Source organism: Dendronephthya gigantea, unplaced genomic scaffold (genome assembly GCF_004324835.1).
Source record: "Dendronephthya gigantea isolate DGI-Jeju-01 unplaced genomic scaffold, DenGig_1.0 000028F, whole genome shotgun sequence".
Lineage (NCBI taxonomy): Eukaryota > Metazoa > Cnidaria > Anthozoa > Malacalcyonacea > Nephtheidae > Dendronephthya > Dendronephthya gigantea.
The window spans coordinates 742,963-762,109 of record NW_021163038.1 but is presented as its reverse complement, the minus strand read 5'-3'; the positions used below and the strand labels follow the sequence as shown (position 1 = coordinate 762,109).

The window sequence follows — 19,147 nt, the reverse complement described above, 5'->3', positions numbered from 1 at the left end:
CTTAAGGAACTGAGTGATGGCGGTGCGTATGTGTGAAAGGAAATGACTGTGAAATATCTCAAAATTAAACGTAGTTTACGCTGCTTTCGACCATAAATCAAAGTCAGAACTACATGTGGCTCTACTGCTTGGAACCTATGCTGTTAAACATTGCAAATGCCCTTGTTTTCAAAGCGAAAATCAGGTATTAATGTAAAGAAGTTGGTCTGGCCATGTTGCGCACTGCAGTAATTTGATAGTCATCTATTCTTCTATAACCATCAGGATTTTATTGCAATTTACTGTTTTACTGTTCTTCAGCATACAGTGTGAAATCCTCATCCATCATTTGCCAGAATTTACAATACTTCTTCCCCTCGTTTATTCCTTTTTCTCTCTTATTTTTTCACTATTTACACGAGCTTCATTGTGTAAAGCAATTGTTGTTTTGTCGTTTTCTCCGAACTACCATATTTGTTGAATTATGATTGCGCATATGCCAAATATTTGTAAATGTCTGAAACGAAATCATTTGTACAATTTTAAAACAAGAACTGCACAGTGAGCTCTTTTTAAATTGCAACACTCATTGAATAATTGATTATCTATTTGGTATGCTATTCTGATACTATTGATTTCATTGATTACCTGATACCCAGATACCCTGATTTTGCACAAGCATTGACCAATAAAGTTCTTTGTCTCAATGCTGTTTTCACATCTTATGTTATAACAGGAAAACAAAAATCGAAAGTCGGCAGAAATGATACGAAACTGGAAACAAACAAGACGAATACTTCTCAGAAAGTAAAACATCAAGACACTGGATCCAGACATGGTTTTAATGACATTTCAACAACTTCAGGTACGTTTTTTAAATTTGACCAGAATAAATTCAAGTGTTTTGATAATTTTCGTGTTTACCAAATGCTGATGCAAATTTTGAGGGCTGAATTTCAAACAAATATGTTGCATATAATAACTCAAATATTTCCTTATTTTTAGACGTATGCAGAAAAGACCTTCTTAAGTCTTGTCAACGTCCTGCCAACTCCTCTGCTAAGGTATTGATTTTATTGTTCAAAAGTGGCTCGCATCTGTATAATAGATTTTACTATTAAGTTATCAAGCATTGCTATTAATTATTACTTCTTTTCACTTTAGTGCGTAGCAAACTTTCCTCGCCAATCAAGGCTTTCAAAATCGTTACCAGAAGTGTTGGTTGACGATGCAATATTGCCGTCGTTCTTAGAATTCCTGCAGAAACAAGATGCACAAAATGTACTCAACTTCTGGCTTGCAGCAGAGACCTTTCGACTTTCCTCTCGGGAAAAATTCAATCCAAACTCTATGATGCAGAGTTCGCACAAAGCATCACAAAATCATTTAAAAGCTAACATTGGTAGTAATTTTGAATCAGGGCATTCTGCTCTAAGAACAGGAGTTTTAGTTCCAGGGAATATTCCTGACTCTTCTAGGACACAAAGCAAAACATTTAGTGGAAAATCATCAGAAACATTAAATATAATTCCTTCACTGGAATGCTTTGACAAAGACAATCCTTCAAATGATACTAGTCATCAGGATGGCTATGAAGTATCTTCAACATGTGATACTACAAGCTTAAATTTGACTTCTCAAAACCTCAATAAGTCCTCTGGCCACTTGGAAATTGGTTCAATTTCACCTGGACTATATACAAACAATGACAATGGCCACACAAAGTGTAATGTGAATTCCAATAGCCAGTCTCAGAAGAGATTGGACAGAGATTCAAGTAAATGTAATCTGGAAAGTGCGAATAAAAATGAACTTTACGATGAAGATGATGAAAATAGAATATTTCAGTCACAAGGCAAAGATGAAACATCAATACATCAAGCCAGGGAAAGACGTCGAATGTCAAAAGGTAGGGTTTATCATCTTGTTTCAAGTGCACTAATAGATACCTTCGTTGTTATCCAAACATTGATATGGCATGTATTGAAATAATTACTTATATTTCTTTAGTAATGCTCGACGATGCGCTGAGCATATATCGTCATTTCATATCACTTGATGCAACGCAACCGCTTGGTGTTGATGAGAATATGAGAAGACAAGTTGAGAGTAACATTTGCACAGAGAATGGCATCATCGCCTCAAACTGCTTCAATGCTGCTCAAAAGTTTGCCTATGACACTTTACAAAGCAGGTTGGTAAATTCTGGGTATGATTGTCCCTTAGTTTGCAACACATGCTTAGAGATATGAATGAATTTCTTTCTAGATATTTTGATGATTTCATACGAAGTTCCCACTACCAGAAACATATCATGGACATTTTGACAAGTGGCAAAGTATTCCTTGCAGATATCATGTATAATGACGACGCAATGTTTTATTTTATGGAAGTATGTTCTTGTTTCATTATAATTCTACCATTTTATCAATATGAAGTGATCTTTACTGAGCCTCTGGGAAGTACATTCATGGACTGATAGGGCAGCATGCTTTTTAAAATTAGACATTAAATGTCCTTGCAAGAAATTAAGAGAGATGTGCAGCTTAATTATGAAATATAATAGTGGCTATGAACGGTATTGTCTTGTTTTAGTTTATGGAACAAGAAGGGAAAAGTTATCTTCTTGCATTCTGGTTTGCTGTCGATAGTTTTTGTCAGGAATTGCAGTCAAAACTAGACAAAGAGGAATATAACCCTGATCAGGCGTTGAGTGATGCAATGGTCTTGTATGACAAGTAAGTTTACTGACAATTTTTACTTTAGAGCATCTCTTGCAACATGAATTCTGCATGATCACAATTGTCTTATTCTTACATGATAAACTCTGTTGCCTGCTATCAGGTATTTCTCCATGCAAGCGACCAATTCACTTGGTGTTAGTGATGAAACAAGAATTCGCATTGAGAATAAGATTTGTCGTGAGGGTGGACCATTGCCAGAATGCTTTGAAGAACCAATGGAAAATGTTTTAACGCTTCTAGAGGAGGTAAGGCAATGTCCACATTCATGCTTGTAAGAGCGACTATAAAAAGTTAATTAAGTTTAGGTTTCCTCCTGTAGTAACACTGGATCAATAAGAGATTATCCTTACTGGATCTCTAGGAAGAACAGTTTAGATCTGATAGAGCTATCCAGTATAAATAAAGTTAGTTTAGTTTAGGTTTCCTCCTGTAGTAACACTGGATCAATAAGAGATGATCCTTACTGGACCTCTAGGAAGAACAGTTTAGCACTGATAGAACTTTCCAAAGTTTAGTTTAGTTTTGTTTTCTCCTGTAGGAACACAGCAAAGATTTGTGTTCATATGTGATTACATATATCTTTTAGGTGTATTTTTCAATTTTCCTGGACAGTAGTGTATACATGAAGTACCTCAATGAGGTGTTCAGTTCTGTAACTGACATTGACTTGGATCAGACAAGTACTTGCGCGGATGATTGCAGTAGCACAGCCAGTGCAGGGGAAGCTGCTAAATTAATGGAATCCCTGGTAAATGATGCGGAAGCACATGAGGACCCAGATGAGATTTGGCAGAGACCTCACTTTGGGTATGTTGGAGAGATTGCAGTAGGAGGGGGGGGCTGGTAGAAGGGGGGTGCTTGGGGAGAGGAGGGGAATAAACCAGGGAGAGCTGAGGGAAGGGAGAGGAGGGAAGGGATAGGAGGGAAAGAGATGGCAAAGGGGTAAGGGGAGGTGGTTGGAGATAAGAGGGGAAGATATGACAAAGGGGGAATGGGGGTGGTCGAAGATAAGAGGGAAAGAGATGGCAAAGGGGTGAGGGGAGGTGGTTGGAGGTAAGAGGGGAAGAGATGGCAAAGGGGGAATGGGGTGGTCGAAGATAAGAGGGAAAGAGATGGCAAAGGGGTGAGGGGAGGGGGTTGGAGATAAGAGGGGAAGGAGATGGCAAAGGGGGGAAGGGGAGAAGGAGATGGCAAAGGGGGAAGGGGAGATGGTTGGAGATACCGAAAGGAGGGAAAGTGAGAGCAACCTTTCATGGTGAATGAAAGGGGGTGATTGATTACAACGTAAGCTTGCGTTTTATAATTATTTAGTCTTTCAATTGGAAGAGTAAATGAATTTGGTATTTACGAACCAGGGATTGAGCCACAGCCTGGGAAAAAAGAAGGTTTGTGGATTGTGTTTCATTCTGGGCATTTCCATGATGTTTAGACTAACGTGGTCACCTTTTCTTTTAGACTTGAAATTTAGGCAGAAAATGAAGAAATTAGTCTCTGGGGATTCGGACAAGGTAGATTTCTGTTGGAACTTCACGATATAAGCCGTCGGTAGATTTGAATTGAAAGAGGATATTCAAACGTTTCTTTTTTGTTAGATGAAAGAAGAAATGGCGTGGAAAGTCGCTAAAATGGTTTTAGAAGATGTTAAAAAACAACAGAAGAAGGCACGATAAATGATGCTGAAACTGTAAGTCTATTAATTTGTTGTTTCATTCCTTCGAGAAATCAGGTGTATTTCGCTTGTGTTCACCCTTATTGCAGTTCAATCGCCGGTATAATTTCAATGCATGATTTTACTGTCACATTTCATGCTTGTTCGGGATAATATAAGGATAGAATGGGACATTGGTAGCCAAGTATTGACTTTATGGTACATAAGTGGATTGAACGGTTCGATTCGCAAATGATAAGTTTATCCGTTCAAAAATTCGGGAAGTTTTTTAAAAAGAAATCTGAATTGACCTGTTTCTAGCTAGTCCAATATGGACGTCTCATGTTGAGCTCTACCAAGGACCGAGACTTCAGAGTTTCAACCATGCACCGAAATATGTTCATCCGTAGATTGCGCACAATTCGCCGGGAATTCGAATAAATTAAGACAAATATTTGTACAGTAACGCCCTGGTCAAACGAGAATGACAGTTGAGAACGAGAGTTGATCACCGCGCGCATTAATTTCGTCATTACTCCACTTCGTTTTGCTATTTTTTTGTTTCTGCCCGTTGTTTTCAGAAGATTTCTTTTTTTCTTTGCAAAAAAAATGCAAACCGCTAGCGGTTTTGCAACTCTCATCAACTCTCATGACCGATCAAACGCGCCCAAACTCTCATCAACTCTCATCAAAATTTGAACCAGTTCAAAGTCGATGAGAGTTGATGAGAGTGCACGAGAGTGTATGAGAGTTCGCGGTCAAACGCAAGCGAGAGTTGCAACTCTCATCAACTCTCATCAACTATCATTCTCGTTTGACCAGGGCTTAACAAATTTAATAGAAACATCGATTCTTACAACGTAATTTGCGTAGAACATGAACGGCGTGTAGGAAAGTGACATGCACGTAAAATTTAATTAGTATCTCATAATTTAATGTGAAAATTATTAGAGTAAATATATAAATATGTGAATTTTCAAATTTTGTTGTTAATAAAATAATAATTGTGTGCTGTTGTGTGTTTTTTAAATAACTACAATCGACAAATATAAAGTGTTGCGTGTTTAATTAATTATCTAACATATTTTTCCCAATCTTATCATGTTCAAATAATTCTGTACGAACGTATTTTTTCATACGAAATAACTGTGTGTTCTAAAAGCTTCTTAACTAAACTTATATTGATTAATGAGTTTATCGTGGAACAAAATAATCAATAATCAATCAATAATTATCGATGATAAATTGACACAAATTGATAGCTGAAACGTTTAATAAATTTTTACAATGAGCATCGAAGAAAAATACAAATTCTAAATCTATTTGAATAAATTAAGACGCTTTTTCCCGTAGCGAAATAAATAAATTAATTACGTCTATTTTTACAATTTTGTAAGATGTATTTTTCATTTCTGATTATAAATATCGCCTTTCTTGAATACTTCATGAAGACGAAAGTGATTTGCATTTATACACTACAATATATTCTACGATAGTTTAAGTACAGCCAAGATGATAACCATGACGTAATCTACGCATGACTAGTACCCAGTTTCTTGCCGCTCTTATTTGCGCTTAGATTCGGTGCACTCCTTGCAATGGTCAGCCCAGGCCGTGTGCTAAAATAATTAAAAAGGATCTTAAGTTTACTGGCTGGTCACCGTTATGGATGCTCTTAGAGCAGGGAGGAAATGTGAGAAAGGTGCTTATCGGACTTGGAAGAGGTCCTCTTTATCATTATTTTTCATCATTTTTACGGTTCATCACCAAGGCGAGATTTAATTCGTTGAAAGTGTTAGTTTATAGACAAGTTCGCGAACTATAGACGAAAGAGGAAACTAAAAGGGAACAATTGAGAGTAGAAAGCTATACTTCGGCCGAAATACAACTATTTATAAGTAATTTTGTCGTTTTTATTGTCGACTTCAAACACGCGTTCCTACGCAGGTGCTTTATTGGAAAACATAAAGGCTGCATTCAGCGTAATATTGAGATCTGTGGCTAGCCACAGGTGTAAAGGCTGCGTTCCTACCATGAGGACGAGGAATGTTTCTTACCTGACATTTAGCACTGCAGTACCAGGCCTTCTGACAGCCTGAACAAAGGAACGATGCTTCTTTACCACACACTCCACACATGCAACGGTTATTCTTTTTAACCATCTTTCGCATTGACTCGTGTCTTTGATTGTGCTCGCGTTGTTTCCGTAAAGCCTCGCTAACACTCGCCTCGGCTTGGTGGCCTATACGACCCATGAAGAACGGTGGGTTACCGGCACTTCGAGCTCTATCGGGGTAAGGTACTGCCGGGGTTCCGTACCCTTCGTGTTGTCGTGCACACACAGCTAAATACTGTTCTTTTCTAGAGGCTAACTCCTCAATAGGCATATGATGTGTCTTTTCTGTCATTAATCTCTTACTCAACTCAGCTTGGGCTCTGGCGTGTTGGGAAATATCTGCTCCGGGCTGCTCCAATTTTCTCTTCCGATTTTCCACTTCCCAGGTCCTGCGCATCTCCTCTTCGCGTGTCCTCGGACTTCGTGCTTCGTGTTCGGCACTCTCCGGTCGCCTCTCGTGATCCTTCATTCCCGCCAAGAAAGCCTTGCGTTTTTCGTTTTCTAGTTGTGCTAAGTTCATGCGGTGTTTTTCAATCGCTAAGCTACGTTCTTTGTCCTGGTATTCACGCTGTGCTGTCGTGTAGTCCTGTTTGAGTCGTTCATTCTTTTCTGGTGCTATCCCCTAAAAAAAATACAAAACATCTCTTTATTTCTGCCTCAACTATTCATGTTCAAGTGCTTGAATGAGCCGAAAATATCGCTCCAGATTCTGCTAGTAAGATCAGTACCATAACATACTGCCTACACTCCACTTGTGTATAAAGTTCAGTGCTTACCTGAGTTTCTTTTGTCCCAAGATTTGCAGGAGGGTAGCCAGGTATCCTAGCGGTTCCCCTCATACCCTGCCATACACCGAAGTCTCCGTGATTAGCCATAACAGGAACCATGCCCCGAGGCAAGCCGTGTGGGGAACCTGGTACCATGTTTCCATGAAAACGGTATGACGACATTGGCAGTGGTGATTTGTGGATAGGGGTATGAGAACTAGTCACCATTATTCGCGGTGAGCCATGATCTTGAAGTTTTCTCTGTTCATCCAAGGTTTGAGGAGTGTTTTTAGTACTCGTCACGTGCTTTTCTAAGTGTCTATGCTTTAGTGGATCAACTGGCCTACCTTGATTCTCGCCCCAGGCTTTTGGTGGGCCTCCAATTTCGTTCCCATGCCTCCGTTGCGCGGCACTGTAAGCTGCCATTGCCCCTTCTCTATTTCTGTCTGTTCCCTCCAACTTTTCTTTGAATGTTTTATCCAACATGCTGAACCTTTCATTGAAGTCTCGATTGATTGATTCACGATCTAGTGTTTTCGGTGAAGGACTGGGCCTAGACTCGGGTCCTGGCTTCTCTTTGTGCACCTCGCCAAGTTGGATGAATCCCGGATGTGCTTCTTTCATTTGTCTTACGGATGGTGTATAGTTTCCATGAGATCCTGGACGCGTGCGCAGCACGTGTTCAACTCGAGAAGACCTCGTGTCTTGAGGCGAAATATTATACCTTTTCATGACCTCGTTTCTATCCGAATGTGACATCATAGGCGACTGTTCCCGGTGAGGATGCCGATAACCCTCCGATGGCATTCCGTTGTCTTTTGGCGTATCTCTTTTTTCATCCGTATATTTCAACGCATGTCGTTTTCCTTCCGACGTCGATCCGGCGTATCTCGAAGAATCCGCGGAGACGCCACTTGGCGCATGTGATTGTGGTTTGTGTATGCCGGTGTACGCATGGGCGGCCTCGAGCCTATGTTTATATCTCTCGCTGTCCAAAGGAAAACCGTGTTCGTCAACAATCCCTGGGGCCAAAAAACGTGGGTGATGCATTGGTATCCCATGCGGCATTACAAGATGACGGTCGTAAACTGCCGGCATTCTCCGTTGCATGGCGAGAGGGTCCGAGGGAAATTCGAGGTGTTCCGGTCGTTTATCGCGAAGTTTTAACGCCGCTTCACTCTCGTGCAACGCATGTTGGGAGTACATGTGTGCATCGCCGTGTAACACGGGATACCCGGGTACATGTAGGGGCATTTTATCCACCTTTTTGCCATGAAATGGACAGTTCATATCGGGTTTTGTATGCTGGGATATTTCCAATCTACCGGACAAACCTCCCTGTAGGGCAGGGTGCCCGGGATGGTGCATAACTCCTGCATTATGAGTAATCAAATGTGGTGAGAAGGTTTTCGTGGAATACGCCGCGTACGTGAGCGGTAGGCCTGGGGGGAGTTCAGTAGGTGCACGTAGTGATTTGAGGTCCTGGATACGAGGTTGGTGTATCCCAGAATGCATTTCTTCCATAACATGTTTGTCGGGACGAACAATAGGGCTCACGGGATTCACTGATCTTCCAGTTTGAATCTTTGAAAATTCCTTATTTTCCTCTGAACTCTCTCGCTTACTCTCCTCCCCGTCTGAAGTCACTTCGATAATTTTTTCTTCTGCCCCTCCTGACTGGCTTTCTCGTCTTATCCCCCCTGGGTGGATCGCTTCATATTCACTGTCCCTTGATCCTATCCTATTCCTTGATCTCCTCAATTCCTCCTGATTTCCCCCGAAGTCCTGGTCGATTCTTGGTGTGAAACGTGGGGATATTCTCCTTGTTTCAATATGTTGTCCCGAACCGCTGGAAGATGATCTTCTGCTTTTGTCGTTTGGAGAGATGCGATTTTGCGAGGGTGACACTCTACGTGGAGAGGTCTGTACCTTATCTGACAGAGTTTGTACTTGATTTGGTGTTTCTGGTATGGTATTGGTTGTTACCCAGTGTGGTGATGGTGGGACCCCGCCTGGTGACTCAGATGCTGAATTAGGGGAGGGTGTCTTTTTATCAGGAAAAGCTGGTACTCTGTTCGGTGAGGGTTGTATTCTATTAGGCGAGGGTGGTATTCTATTAGGAGAGGGTTGTATTCTATTCGGAGAAGGTGGTATTCTATTAGGAGAATATTGTACCTGGTTTGGTGGCGATGGAATACAGTTGTTGGTTGGTACACGATGCGCTGGCGATACCGTTGACCCGCTTGTTGCTTCTGCAATTCGATTTGGCGATTGCGGTATTTGTTCAGGTGATCTGGCCGTGGAGTTTGATGCAGGCGGTAATTTACTTGGTGATGCCAGAATAGGGTTAAGTGGTAATGGCCTCTCGTTGGGCGGCGATTGCGCCAAGTTAGGAAAGGTTTGTTGTTGGTCAGGCAAAACACAGCTTGTACCAGTAGAGGTCGGCAAGACACTGTCGGTCGAAAACAGCTGATGAGGAGACAATTGAACTCTTTTAGGGGATTCTTGTGTAGGTTTTGGCGACGTTTCTACACGTTTTGGAGACGTTTCTGGAATCTTAGGCGAGGTTTCTACCCGTAAAGGCGAGGTTTTCTCAGTTTTAGGCGAAGCTTGAACTTTGTTTGTTTCCGAATATTGAATTATTTCTGGCGAGCCATTGTCGAGATTGCGTGATGATAAAAGTGGTTCGTTCTTTGTTGCTGAATATTCAATCTCAGGCGAGTTGTTGTTTTCACCTTGCGGGTAGTTTTCGTATTTTACTGGTGAAGGTACCTTAAGGATTTCGTTCTCATGTCGCTCCCCAAATTCACCGGCGTCCTTTGCTAGACCATCATCAACAATTTGCTTCGTGTATCCCTCATCGATAACTTCATCTTTGTAAGTTTGTTCGTACACTGGACTCCCCGACGTCTGTGTGGCTGAAATCTCATCAGGAACATTGTTTATTGACGTACATTCTCTAGTGGTTTCAAGAGGCTCGTTACACCCCTCGACACTACTTCTGTGAGTTTCCTCTGCACCAGTTCCCCGTGGTTTCTCATTCGTCGGCACGGTTTTCTGGTTGATCCACCTCTCGACCAACCAGTTATGACGCGGGAAATCGCTTCGCATCCTATTTTCAGTTGCATCGTTCTCGTAAGGCGTCTTTCGACTGTCTTCGTGGTTTGCGCCTTCTGCTTTGTGTCTTTTATTTCCTCTGTGATCATTGTCAACAGATTCGTCACTACAAGAGCCTCGCTTAGTACCACTTGAACTGTCCCTCAAAGATTCTTTGTCAGATTTCACTGAACCGGAGCGTGGTTTGTTTCCTTCCTTTGACCGCCTTTCCTTTCGTAAACCCTGATACTCGTGAACTTCATAATGATTCACTCCTCCTATTTTTTCGCCTGATTTAACTTTACTTTTATCACGAGTGTCGTTGCATGTCATTTCGTTATCACTGCTCTCTCCAAGCACTTCAATTTTCTCACTGCTGTACATTTCCTTCGTAGCCTGCCCGTGTTTGTCACCCGTGATTCCTGCGTGATCGTGAATCTCACGCGTGTCACTCGCGTGGCCATTAATCTCGTGGTAATCTTGCCTCGAGCTGGAATGCTCGCATTGTTTATCGGATATATTATAAATATTCTCGTTAATCCCAGTCGTCTCATTACAATTACATGGATCTAATTTTTTGTTTGAAGTTTTGTCGCCAGGCCCTTCGCCATTTACCCTCACATCCGCTGACCTGTACTCGCTGCGAGCTCGTTTTCCCGAGCTGTTACGGACATTTTCCGAATACTCCGCCCCACCGTCATGGCTGTAGTGCCGTCTTTCGTATTTTCGATCGTCATAAGATCGTTCATTCCTCGCGGCATCCTCGGAAATGTGATCACGTGGACTAATTGTAACATCACGTGACTGATCATGCATTTGATCACGTGTCAACAACTGATTATGCTCCCTCTGTAACTCCTGACCTCGTTTCATATCCTCCTTCAGTTTCTTCCTCTGTCTCTCCAAATCTTGCGTCAACCGCTGCTTCTCACGTGGTCCTTCCTTTCCTTTTAATTTGCTGACGTCATCAGCTGTCACGTCATTATCAGTGACGTCAGCGGCATATCCACCGTTATCCCAAACATCCTGTGACGTCTTGTTTTTCTCCTGTTGGTCCGCCAAGCGTCGTTTACGGGATTCAAAATTTTCAACCTTTTCGCTGCTCCTGTCATCCGGGTATCTGTAGTACTTGCTCCTAGGCCTCTCCATCACGCCACGGCGGTTCATCACGTGATGCGCTTCTCTAGCCATGTGTCTGACATGTGACGCATCCATGCCACCTCTACGTTGATCGTGATAATAGTTGGCCATGAGGTTTCTTACCCGGGAAGGTTTGCTTGGTATGTAACTCGATGCGTGCTTCGACATGTTGTAGTGACTTTCCTGAAATAAACAAAAAAACTCTTTCAAATCGGCTTTCCCAAACTCAGAGATGAGAGTTTTTTTAGTCCACTGCTGATAACACGCCCTACAAGGAATGATATAAAAAAATCGCTCAGACTAGACAGTGGATGAATATCTTTTTTACAGATGCACTAATAAATCTAGGGCAAATCCAGTTTTCCAGATCTTTAAAGGTTCACGAAAGGATTACTGAGTGGTATTAGCTGTTAATCACCCCCTTGCCTGGCATTGTATTGTGTGAAGAGAATTATGCCAGCTTAATTGTCCTATTCTAATATTCTCGGTAAACTTTCAAAGGATTATTTGGAAATAGTGTTATAATCACTTGAGTAAACAGGAATTTTTGATGATAAATTTGCCAATGCGGTATTTCACGTTCGGGAACTAGCAGCTAGTGTCTGATTTAATTCTCAATGGTTAGCTCTGCCAAGAAGGAACTCTAGTCAGTCTTTGTTATATTTGATTGCGTGTGAGTCTCTTTATATTAAAATAACTTGATTTAAAAGTAACCCTGTTTAGAATTTTTAGAAAGAGGAACTCTAAGCCAAGGTCTTAAAAATTTGGCCACAAAACAAAAAAACACACATGCATGAAATTCCAAAAGATCTACAGAGAAATGCTATCTGAAGGTGTTGATCTTCTTCATATTTCCAACTTTCATTTGCCTACTACGAGCCCAGGATAATCCATCCGTGATTTCTGATCTCGCTCGAGGGTAAACTCAATGAAAGGCAAAGTATTTGTCGCTTTAACATTTTTATGCCGGAAAACTATCAGGTCACTCAACAATACTCATTAATTAAAACGTTAAACTTCTATAAGTCTAGGTGTGGGATCGCTGCGATGAATGATGTATATGATTGAGGTGATGAAAATGTTGCTAATTCATTTAGTAATTCACGGCATATAAAAATTCGAAGATACGTGGTATAGAGGTTATATGATCACCCATGTTTTTGTACAACGACTGAGACCAAGCCATGCAGATTTCTTACTATGAAGAATCTAACATAACATGGATTTTCACAACGTTTCCATTGTAAAGAATTGTGTTTACAATGCTAATGGCACACGGAAAACAAGTCATCGTTCCATAACAAAGAGCCCCATTTTTTGTCAAAAAATTGTCGGTAACCATGGCACTGGTTCTTTCAGATATACAAAACGGTTTACAAGATGACCGTTGTTCGATCAGAAATCTTGAATTGATTCCCAAAAACAAGAACCATTTATCAAGTGCAGGGGATAAAAAGCAGGGATCAGTGATATTTCAGATTAATAGCTAGCATTATATCCTTGAAATATTGACATTCAGTCTTATTGATGCTTCCGTTAGTTCTCTGAACAAGTCAACTGCTTCCCATATATTATTACCCACAAATGGACTTATGGCATTTTTACCAAGGTGATAACAAACTTTCGTTATCTTTCGTGAGAGGCAGAAATAGGTTAAATACGATCATTCAAATCTTATTATATGCATTAAAGTCGGAAGGCTCTTTGCCTGCCTTACGCTGGTTTAAGCGTTGACAAGGGAAAACCAGCTGTTTCATGCAGTGAACGGCAGAGAATTCAAGAACTTATGTTTTGAATATGATAGTAAAAAAATGGTCGCTAATTTGAGTGGTTGTTCCGCGTTAACTGTGCTGAAATGTATCTCACAGCGTCACGGCGCATATATAGGTATGAACCTTCCTGGAAAACTATTTTAATAATAAATAAACAAGGTCAAACACATCTTATTCTAAATTGACGTCATGCATGATGCTTATGTAATCATTAATCTTGCACGTACAAACGAAAGCATCTCTAAAAGCATCTTTTTTAAAGACAGCAGGAGGTATATCTATTGACTATAAATATATACAAAACACATAAATCTATCTTGGCTTTGTGTAGTCGTGTGAAGAGCATCGAGTTTTATGTTTCGTGTCTAAAAGGCCTAAAATTAGTTCGTTTAATGCCCATGTTGAAAGCAGATTCGTTTTTTAACTCTCGCGGGCGCAACTCAGCGTATCACAGCACTGACTCTGCCACGAAGAATGAGGAAAATTTTATTTTTTTACTAAATGACGTAATTAAAATCCTTTTATACTTTTGTCAAATCGCGATATCAGTTGATAAGAGCAAAAAAAATGATTTATTAGACCTGATTCGACCAGTTGACTGCCCCTAAGCTATGAGTTAAGGAGATTAACTTTGACCACTGCATTCTTTATTATACACCTTCTAAATATTTTATCCAATATACACTACAACTAGGTATATATATGACTATACAACCCTGCCGTGAATATGTAAATATGACCCGCTAACACGTACTATTTATTTATACTAACCACAACGCGTTGCTCCGAGAAATATCACGAATTCATAATTGTGGCAATCGTCGATAGCTTTTTTCGAGATGCCCATACATACATATAGGTTTAAGAACTCCTCGTACTGTTAAGAAGTTGAAAATATTCACACAAATCCTCATAAGTGATCATTTGAGTTGAACTATGAGTTGAGTTGAGAAGAAATTTCGTAACCGTTTAAACGTTGTATACAGTTAAGCCACGTATATCGTTTTCGATTTGTCCCGTCAAGTATCAGGCTTGCCCTGTTTCCACTCTCGATGATGCCACAATATCTACAATGTTTACATCAAAGGGCTGAGACGTGCAATGAATATACACTTCAGCGATCACTTGTTACGACAAAACGCTCTTCCGCTCTCGTTCTTTCAGATTATATAGTGCCTCTCTAATGAGTTCCCCCAATGACGTCAATTCAACGAGCTTTCAAAGGCTTACCGCGCGTAATCTTTTTGTGAAATGATTTGTAACAGTTGATATAGATCATCATGGCCGATACGCTACAGGGTAAATATTTGTGGGAGGGGAGACTTATCAAAAGATCCTTATGGCTCTTTGCTTGAGACGACGTCGTCTCAGCCTGAGATGTTGTTATTGATGATCGCTGCCTAATTACGCACGCGAACATACAAATTTTGCAGCCCACCGTCAAAAGATGAGAAATAATCCGAACATGATTTGCGCTTCATGCATGCGAGAGATTCCCCTCTGGCGGATATAGAACTGGTGTAACAGGATTTTCACTTTGAGTCTTAGCCAGTTAATTTGAAACACCCCAGCTGTGGTAATATTTGTCTTTGAATTTTTAAGTAGGGGTATAAATCTCAAGCTTGTGGAACTCCAGGAAAGCGTGCGATGTATTTTCGCAAACATTGCAAAGCAGTCGCCAATATCTGAAATTTGCATTCGATGTCCAAATTATCCTGTTTGACAGAAAAATCTTAAGCTGATCTCATTCCAATTAATACGATTTTCTGCAAAACACCATTTACGTCGATGTGCTGAGCAGTTGCCCTATGGTACTTTACAATGAGACACACCTCTCACTTATTCATCAGATATAAATATATCTGCTATAGCGACATTATAGAAGGATAAAAAACACCGCTATAGCTATAGCATTTCTGCGTTTTTCAAAATAACTACTTGTTAGTCTCCTTGAGTAACTCTCCAATATATAGTATTGTATGGATAATATTATGGATCATTGCCGATCATAGTTTCTGATATATATCATATTTACAATCATGTCTGTTAATGTCCTAGGTTTTTACCAGTTGTTTTACGTGATTCTAAAACCCACAGATCTTTGTTGGCGCCATCTTAGCCTATTCTTTACTTAATTGAGTCTGTTTTCAAGATAACAAACTAAGTCCCTTTAAATTAACCCTTTATTATGTGTTTTCTAACCGCTTACTGTGGTCATCAAATGATTGAAACTTTCAAAGCGCGGGTTCAAAGCCCAGCAACGCCTACGGTAATGAGGGAAATTATTAATGATCATTTCTCAGAGCGCGTATCTTCAATCAAGATTGCGACAATTATGGCTTTGTAACCGTATCGAACAGTAAATTCCTGCGAATGGGGAAGAATCCCCGCCACGATCATTCCTGTGCAAGCCGTAGTTTAATTTCGATAATGATACCTGTCTCGCAGCAAACTGGAGGAACATTCTCAGGCCCAGCGGAAGCCAGATACGAGACGTTTGACCGGGTAAACCTTTTGTTTTCATTTTCCAAATATTGGCATGATCGCACCATGCCAACAAACACAATGCCATCGGATATGCATCCAGTTCCCTTTTCTAAGTATTCACGTTGTGGGGGTTTGGTTTAAGAAAGGTTCTTATTTACTTTTTGTTCATAGCGGAATGTCCGTACAGACAAATATCTTCCGGTCTGGCGTCGCATTCCTTCTCAACCCTCTTCAATAGCGGCTTACCAGATAGGCACAGGCTCCTCTTTTCTTAACCCGTCAAAGATAAATAAACTATATAAAAACTCTGGCGGAGAATAGCCTCATACCTGTTATTCAAAGTTTATCAGCGCTCGCCTGTAGCGGCGGCCTAAATTCTACAAAACCTGCCAGACCTGCTGTTCATTGTTCGAGTATTTTTGACTCACCATGTTTTGTTTTGAAGCTCTTGAAAACAGAAATGCTACTGAATCATATGAGATTTTCTGGGTCTGGAAACATATTCAACATGATAAATGATTTGGTGGGTTGAGTTTGACGTCTAAGGCTTAAAATAAATTACAATTCGCAGTGCTTTTTGAAAATTTTTTTTTTACTTAGAACGATGATGTCGTTATAAACGTAATTGTCAATCCCCGACGTACTTATTGTTGACGTTGTTCCGTTTTGAAAAATCCTTAAATAGACTCATTTATGTCCTATTGATCTGACAATGCAGATTTTATGACTGTTGGTGTTCTATACCAATATCAATGAAACTATAATAAGCCAACTGCATGGTATCTCAATAAAATATCGAAGATGAAGGGTTATTGCCCTATGTAGTGTCGGTATTTCTACTATCCTAACTACCGTGCCATTGGTGGTGGTTCGTTTAAAGTTCATTATATAAAGATTTGAGGTGTTTTAGCCAACAAATATTTCTTCAAGCACCCGGGCTCCCGAAACCTCGCCCCCCTTCCCAATACCTCGCCCCTCTTATACGTAACATTCCACCACCGTTTTCCAGTCCCTGTTAACATATGTTTATACCAGAATCCTGTCTTCAGTCGTCTTCGTTGGCAAGACTGGGGTTTGAGGTCATGTTAGGTCATATTTAAGAGAGTTCATCGGAAAACTTGAGCGCTAATTTCCGTTCAATATCTATTATCCATATAACCAACACCCTTGCAAATCACTCAACAATATTAGCACTTTGTCGTTAAATTTACGTCATTCATCTGCTTCATCGCAATTCCTTCTATTTCGGTATAAAATTGGTTGCAGCTTGGAATGATTAGTTCGCTGTTTGAGAACGCTGGACCAGGGTGTAGTCGCGTTTCCCGGCAGTAATCTGCCTGCTATTTCTAATGACTAAGTGTAAACGGCAAATCTTTGCCATAATCATTGGATCATCGCATGCATGTTAGTGATCGACAAGGAAAAATTGTTCCTCGGAGATTAGAAGTCTGTTCAACCTGTTGAAAGAATCCTGCGATCAATGCCTGTCATTTTTGTTGTGAGGAGCAAAAAAAACGTGCCAGAATAAACGAAATTGTGGTCTGACCTGGGGATTATATGGTCACGATATAATCTTTCCCAGAACATGTGCGCCTTATCAATCATTGCTACAATCGTTCATGATGGAATTGACGAAACTATTTCTGATAAAATTCGTATGCATGCATGCTACGATAATCTCTGATCTGTTCATCAGTTCGACAAGCACCAGCCGTGAACAAAAGTATGCGGGGGGTTTTTTCTGATCTATTTATAAACTGAAATGAATTGTTAAAGTATGTGGTTAAAATTTCATGTTTCCAGGGTTTTTAAGTTCTACATCATTTTATTTTACAAGTGTTCATTCCTTATTCTGCATGGTCGAGGATATTCAATCAGGTTGATCGCTAACTTTCTCGTGAGAAAGATATTGGGTTTGTTTACTTTTCAAACCATGCAAGAATAACAGTTACACTGTCACGTACCGGTTATACGGGAAGATTTGAGCAGAAGCTTAGAATTTACTAAGTTCTAACATGCAATTTGAAACTATATGGTATGTTACCGTATGTATACTCGTCCATTCAACGCGAATATCAGGCTATATATGGTCCTGAACAAAATAAAACTAATTCCGGAGAACTTGTGATCGGTTACCTTAAAATTTTGAGGATCTTATTTTCGTGTTTGCTTATATTGTTTTCTTTTAAAACGTTTCATTGGTAGTACTGATGTTTCCCAGAATTTAGATTAAGAGCAACCATGTTTATATATACCTTTGAAATCGCGAGGGATAGTTCCTAAATATAAACTAAAGTATCCTATATTCTTAAATAAGGCGTTACAATAGTGGTAACGCCAAGCAATACTGCTTCGTTCGGCCTGAAATCGTTCACACAAATCGCGTTTACCTAAGCACACGTTATCCATCACGGGCTTCCTTCGAAACAATTGTAAGAAAAATGAAACAATAAACAGCAAACCTACCTTTGGATCTTCTCTGCTCTTTCTACCAGACATCGAAGCAAAATCTTTTAAATGTCGTTTTGCTTCAAAAGGATTCAATAGATACGGACATTCACATCCTTGTGTGCAGTAAACACACATCCATGGCTCATCTGGTTCCAATGTTTTGTCTTCAATGAAGGGATTATGGCATTGTTGATGATAGCCTGCAAGGTAAATCGATGAACAATATTTGTGAAACAGCGACCCGCACATTGCTTTATTTTCGTTTTCTTAATTTGTGATATACGAAGCAATATAGTCGCCTGAATGTGTAAGACTTATAAGGCCTCTGTAGGTGAAACTTCTTTCATATTCTAAAGGTGTGATGGCTATAATACTGGGCCATCTTTCGTTTTTACAACGTTTTCGTATTGAAAAGCATGACTATCATTATTATTATATAACGACCATAATATCGTCTCTTGTTTTTGCTATGATAAAAGTGCTATAGCACGGAGCAGTGCGCGCGGGAAGCAGTAAAACCAAACAACGTCTGCAAGACCTTACAACCTAGACATTGCTTTTTGATTATAGCTCGCACTAACTTCCTTTTAACGATCACCCAGATGCCCAGTCCGTCTTTAAAATAAGTTATTATTGTTGTATGATAATATTACGATTCTTGTAGCGTCCTCTAGCTAAAGAGTTTCTGTGGGGCCATCCCTTGTTATCCCGAGTAGACTTGTGAAAAAGACGGTGTTAGATTCCCCTCCCCACTCTTCACCCATGGGTAGGCCTTCCCCCCTAGATTTTCCGACCTTGGCCTATTTGTAACCCCACCCCCACTGCCCGCTTCTAATTACTGCCCAGCGCATGTAAATAGCATATATTGTTGTAATATATTGCAAATATAGAGTATGGTAGCTTATCACATCATTCGGTTAACTTTGCTCTGCTCCAGATCTATCGAA

The 19,147-nt window shown here is 40.3% G+C and overlaps 2 protein-coding genes across 5 annotated transcripts in view; one reads left to right on the top strand and one right to left on the bottom strand.

Annotated features, from left to right (window-relative positions):
• The first annotated feature begins 9 nt into the window (after window positions 1–9).
• On the top strand, window positions 10–4,988 carry LOC114523865 (A-kinase anchor protein 10, mitochondrial-like). The gene is made up of 13 exons (XM_028544910.1): window positions 10–184; window positions 716–844; window positions 985–1,043; window positions 1,144–1,888; window positions 1,990–2,173; window positions 2,248–2,371; window positions 2,575–2,717; window positions 2,824–2,968; window positions 3,310–3,530; window positions 4,035–4,108; window positions 4,179–4,231; window positions 4,316–4,407; window positions 4,693–4,988. The coding sequence occupies exons 1-12, from the start codon at window positions 157–159 to the stop codon at window positions 4,391–4,393; spliced, it is 1,983 nt and encodes a 660-aa protein (XP_028400711.1). The 5' UTR covers window positions 10–156; the 3' UTR covers window positions 4,394–4,407; window positions 4,693–4,988.
• A 723-nt stretch (window positions 4,989–5,711) lies between these two features.
• LOC114523863 overlaps window positions 5,712–19,147 on the bottom strand; it is a 28,980-nt gene continuing 15,544 nt past the window's right edge. For 3 of the 4 annotated variants that reach the window (XM_028544906.1, XM_028544907.1, XM_028544908.1), the window contains 4 exons: window positions 18,216–18,400; window positions 7,264–11,673; window positions 6,429–7,109; window positions 5,712–5,990 (listed from right to left, as the gene is read on the bottom strand). In XM_028544906.1, the coding sequence (XP_028400707.1) occupies window positions 5,937–5,990; window positions 6,429–7,109; window positions 7,264–11,673; window positions 18,216–18,400 (5,330 nt within the window). In that variant the 3' untranslated portion in view covers window positions 5,712–5,936. Of the gene's footprint in view, window positions 5,991–6,428; window positions 7,110–7,263; window positions 11,674–14,033; window positions 14,411–18,215; window positions 18,401–19,147 lie in introns of those variants that run through there. The other variant, XM_028544909.1, reaches the window with a different exon arrangement.

Excerpts from the sequence above, each read along its gene's own strand:
- LOC114523865 (XM_028544910.1), top strand. The coding sequence starts at position 157 with ATGCCCTTGTTTTCAAAGCGAAAATCAG. Across the intron at positions 845-984 it reads TGACATTTCAACAACTTCAG|ACGTATGCAGAAAAGACCTT; the intron begins GTACGTTTTTTA and ends CCTTATTTTTAG. Across the intron at positions 1,044-1,143 it reads CTGCCAACTCCTCTGCTAAG|TGCGTAGCAAACTTTCCTCG; the intron begins GTATTGATTTTA and ends TTTTCACTTTAG.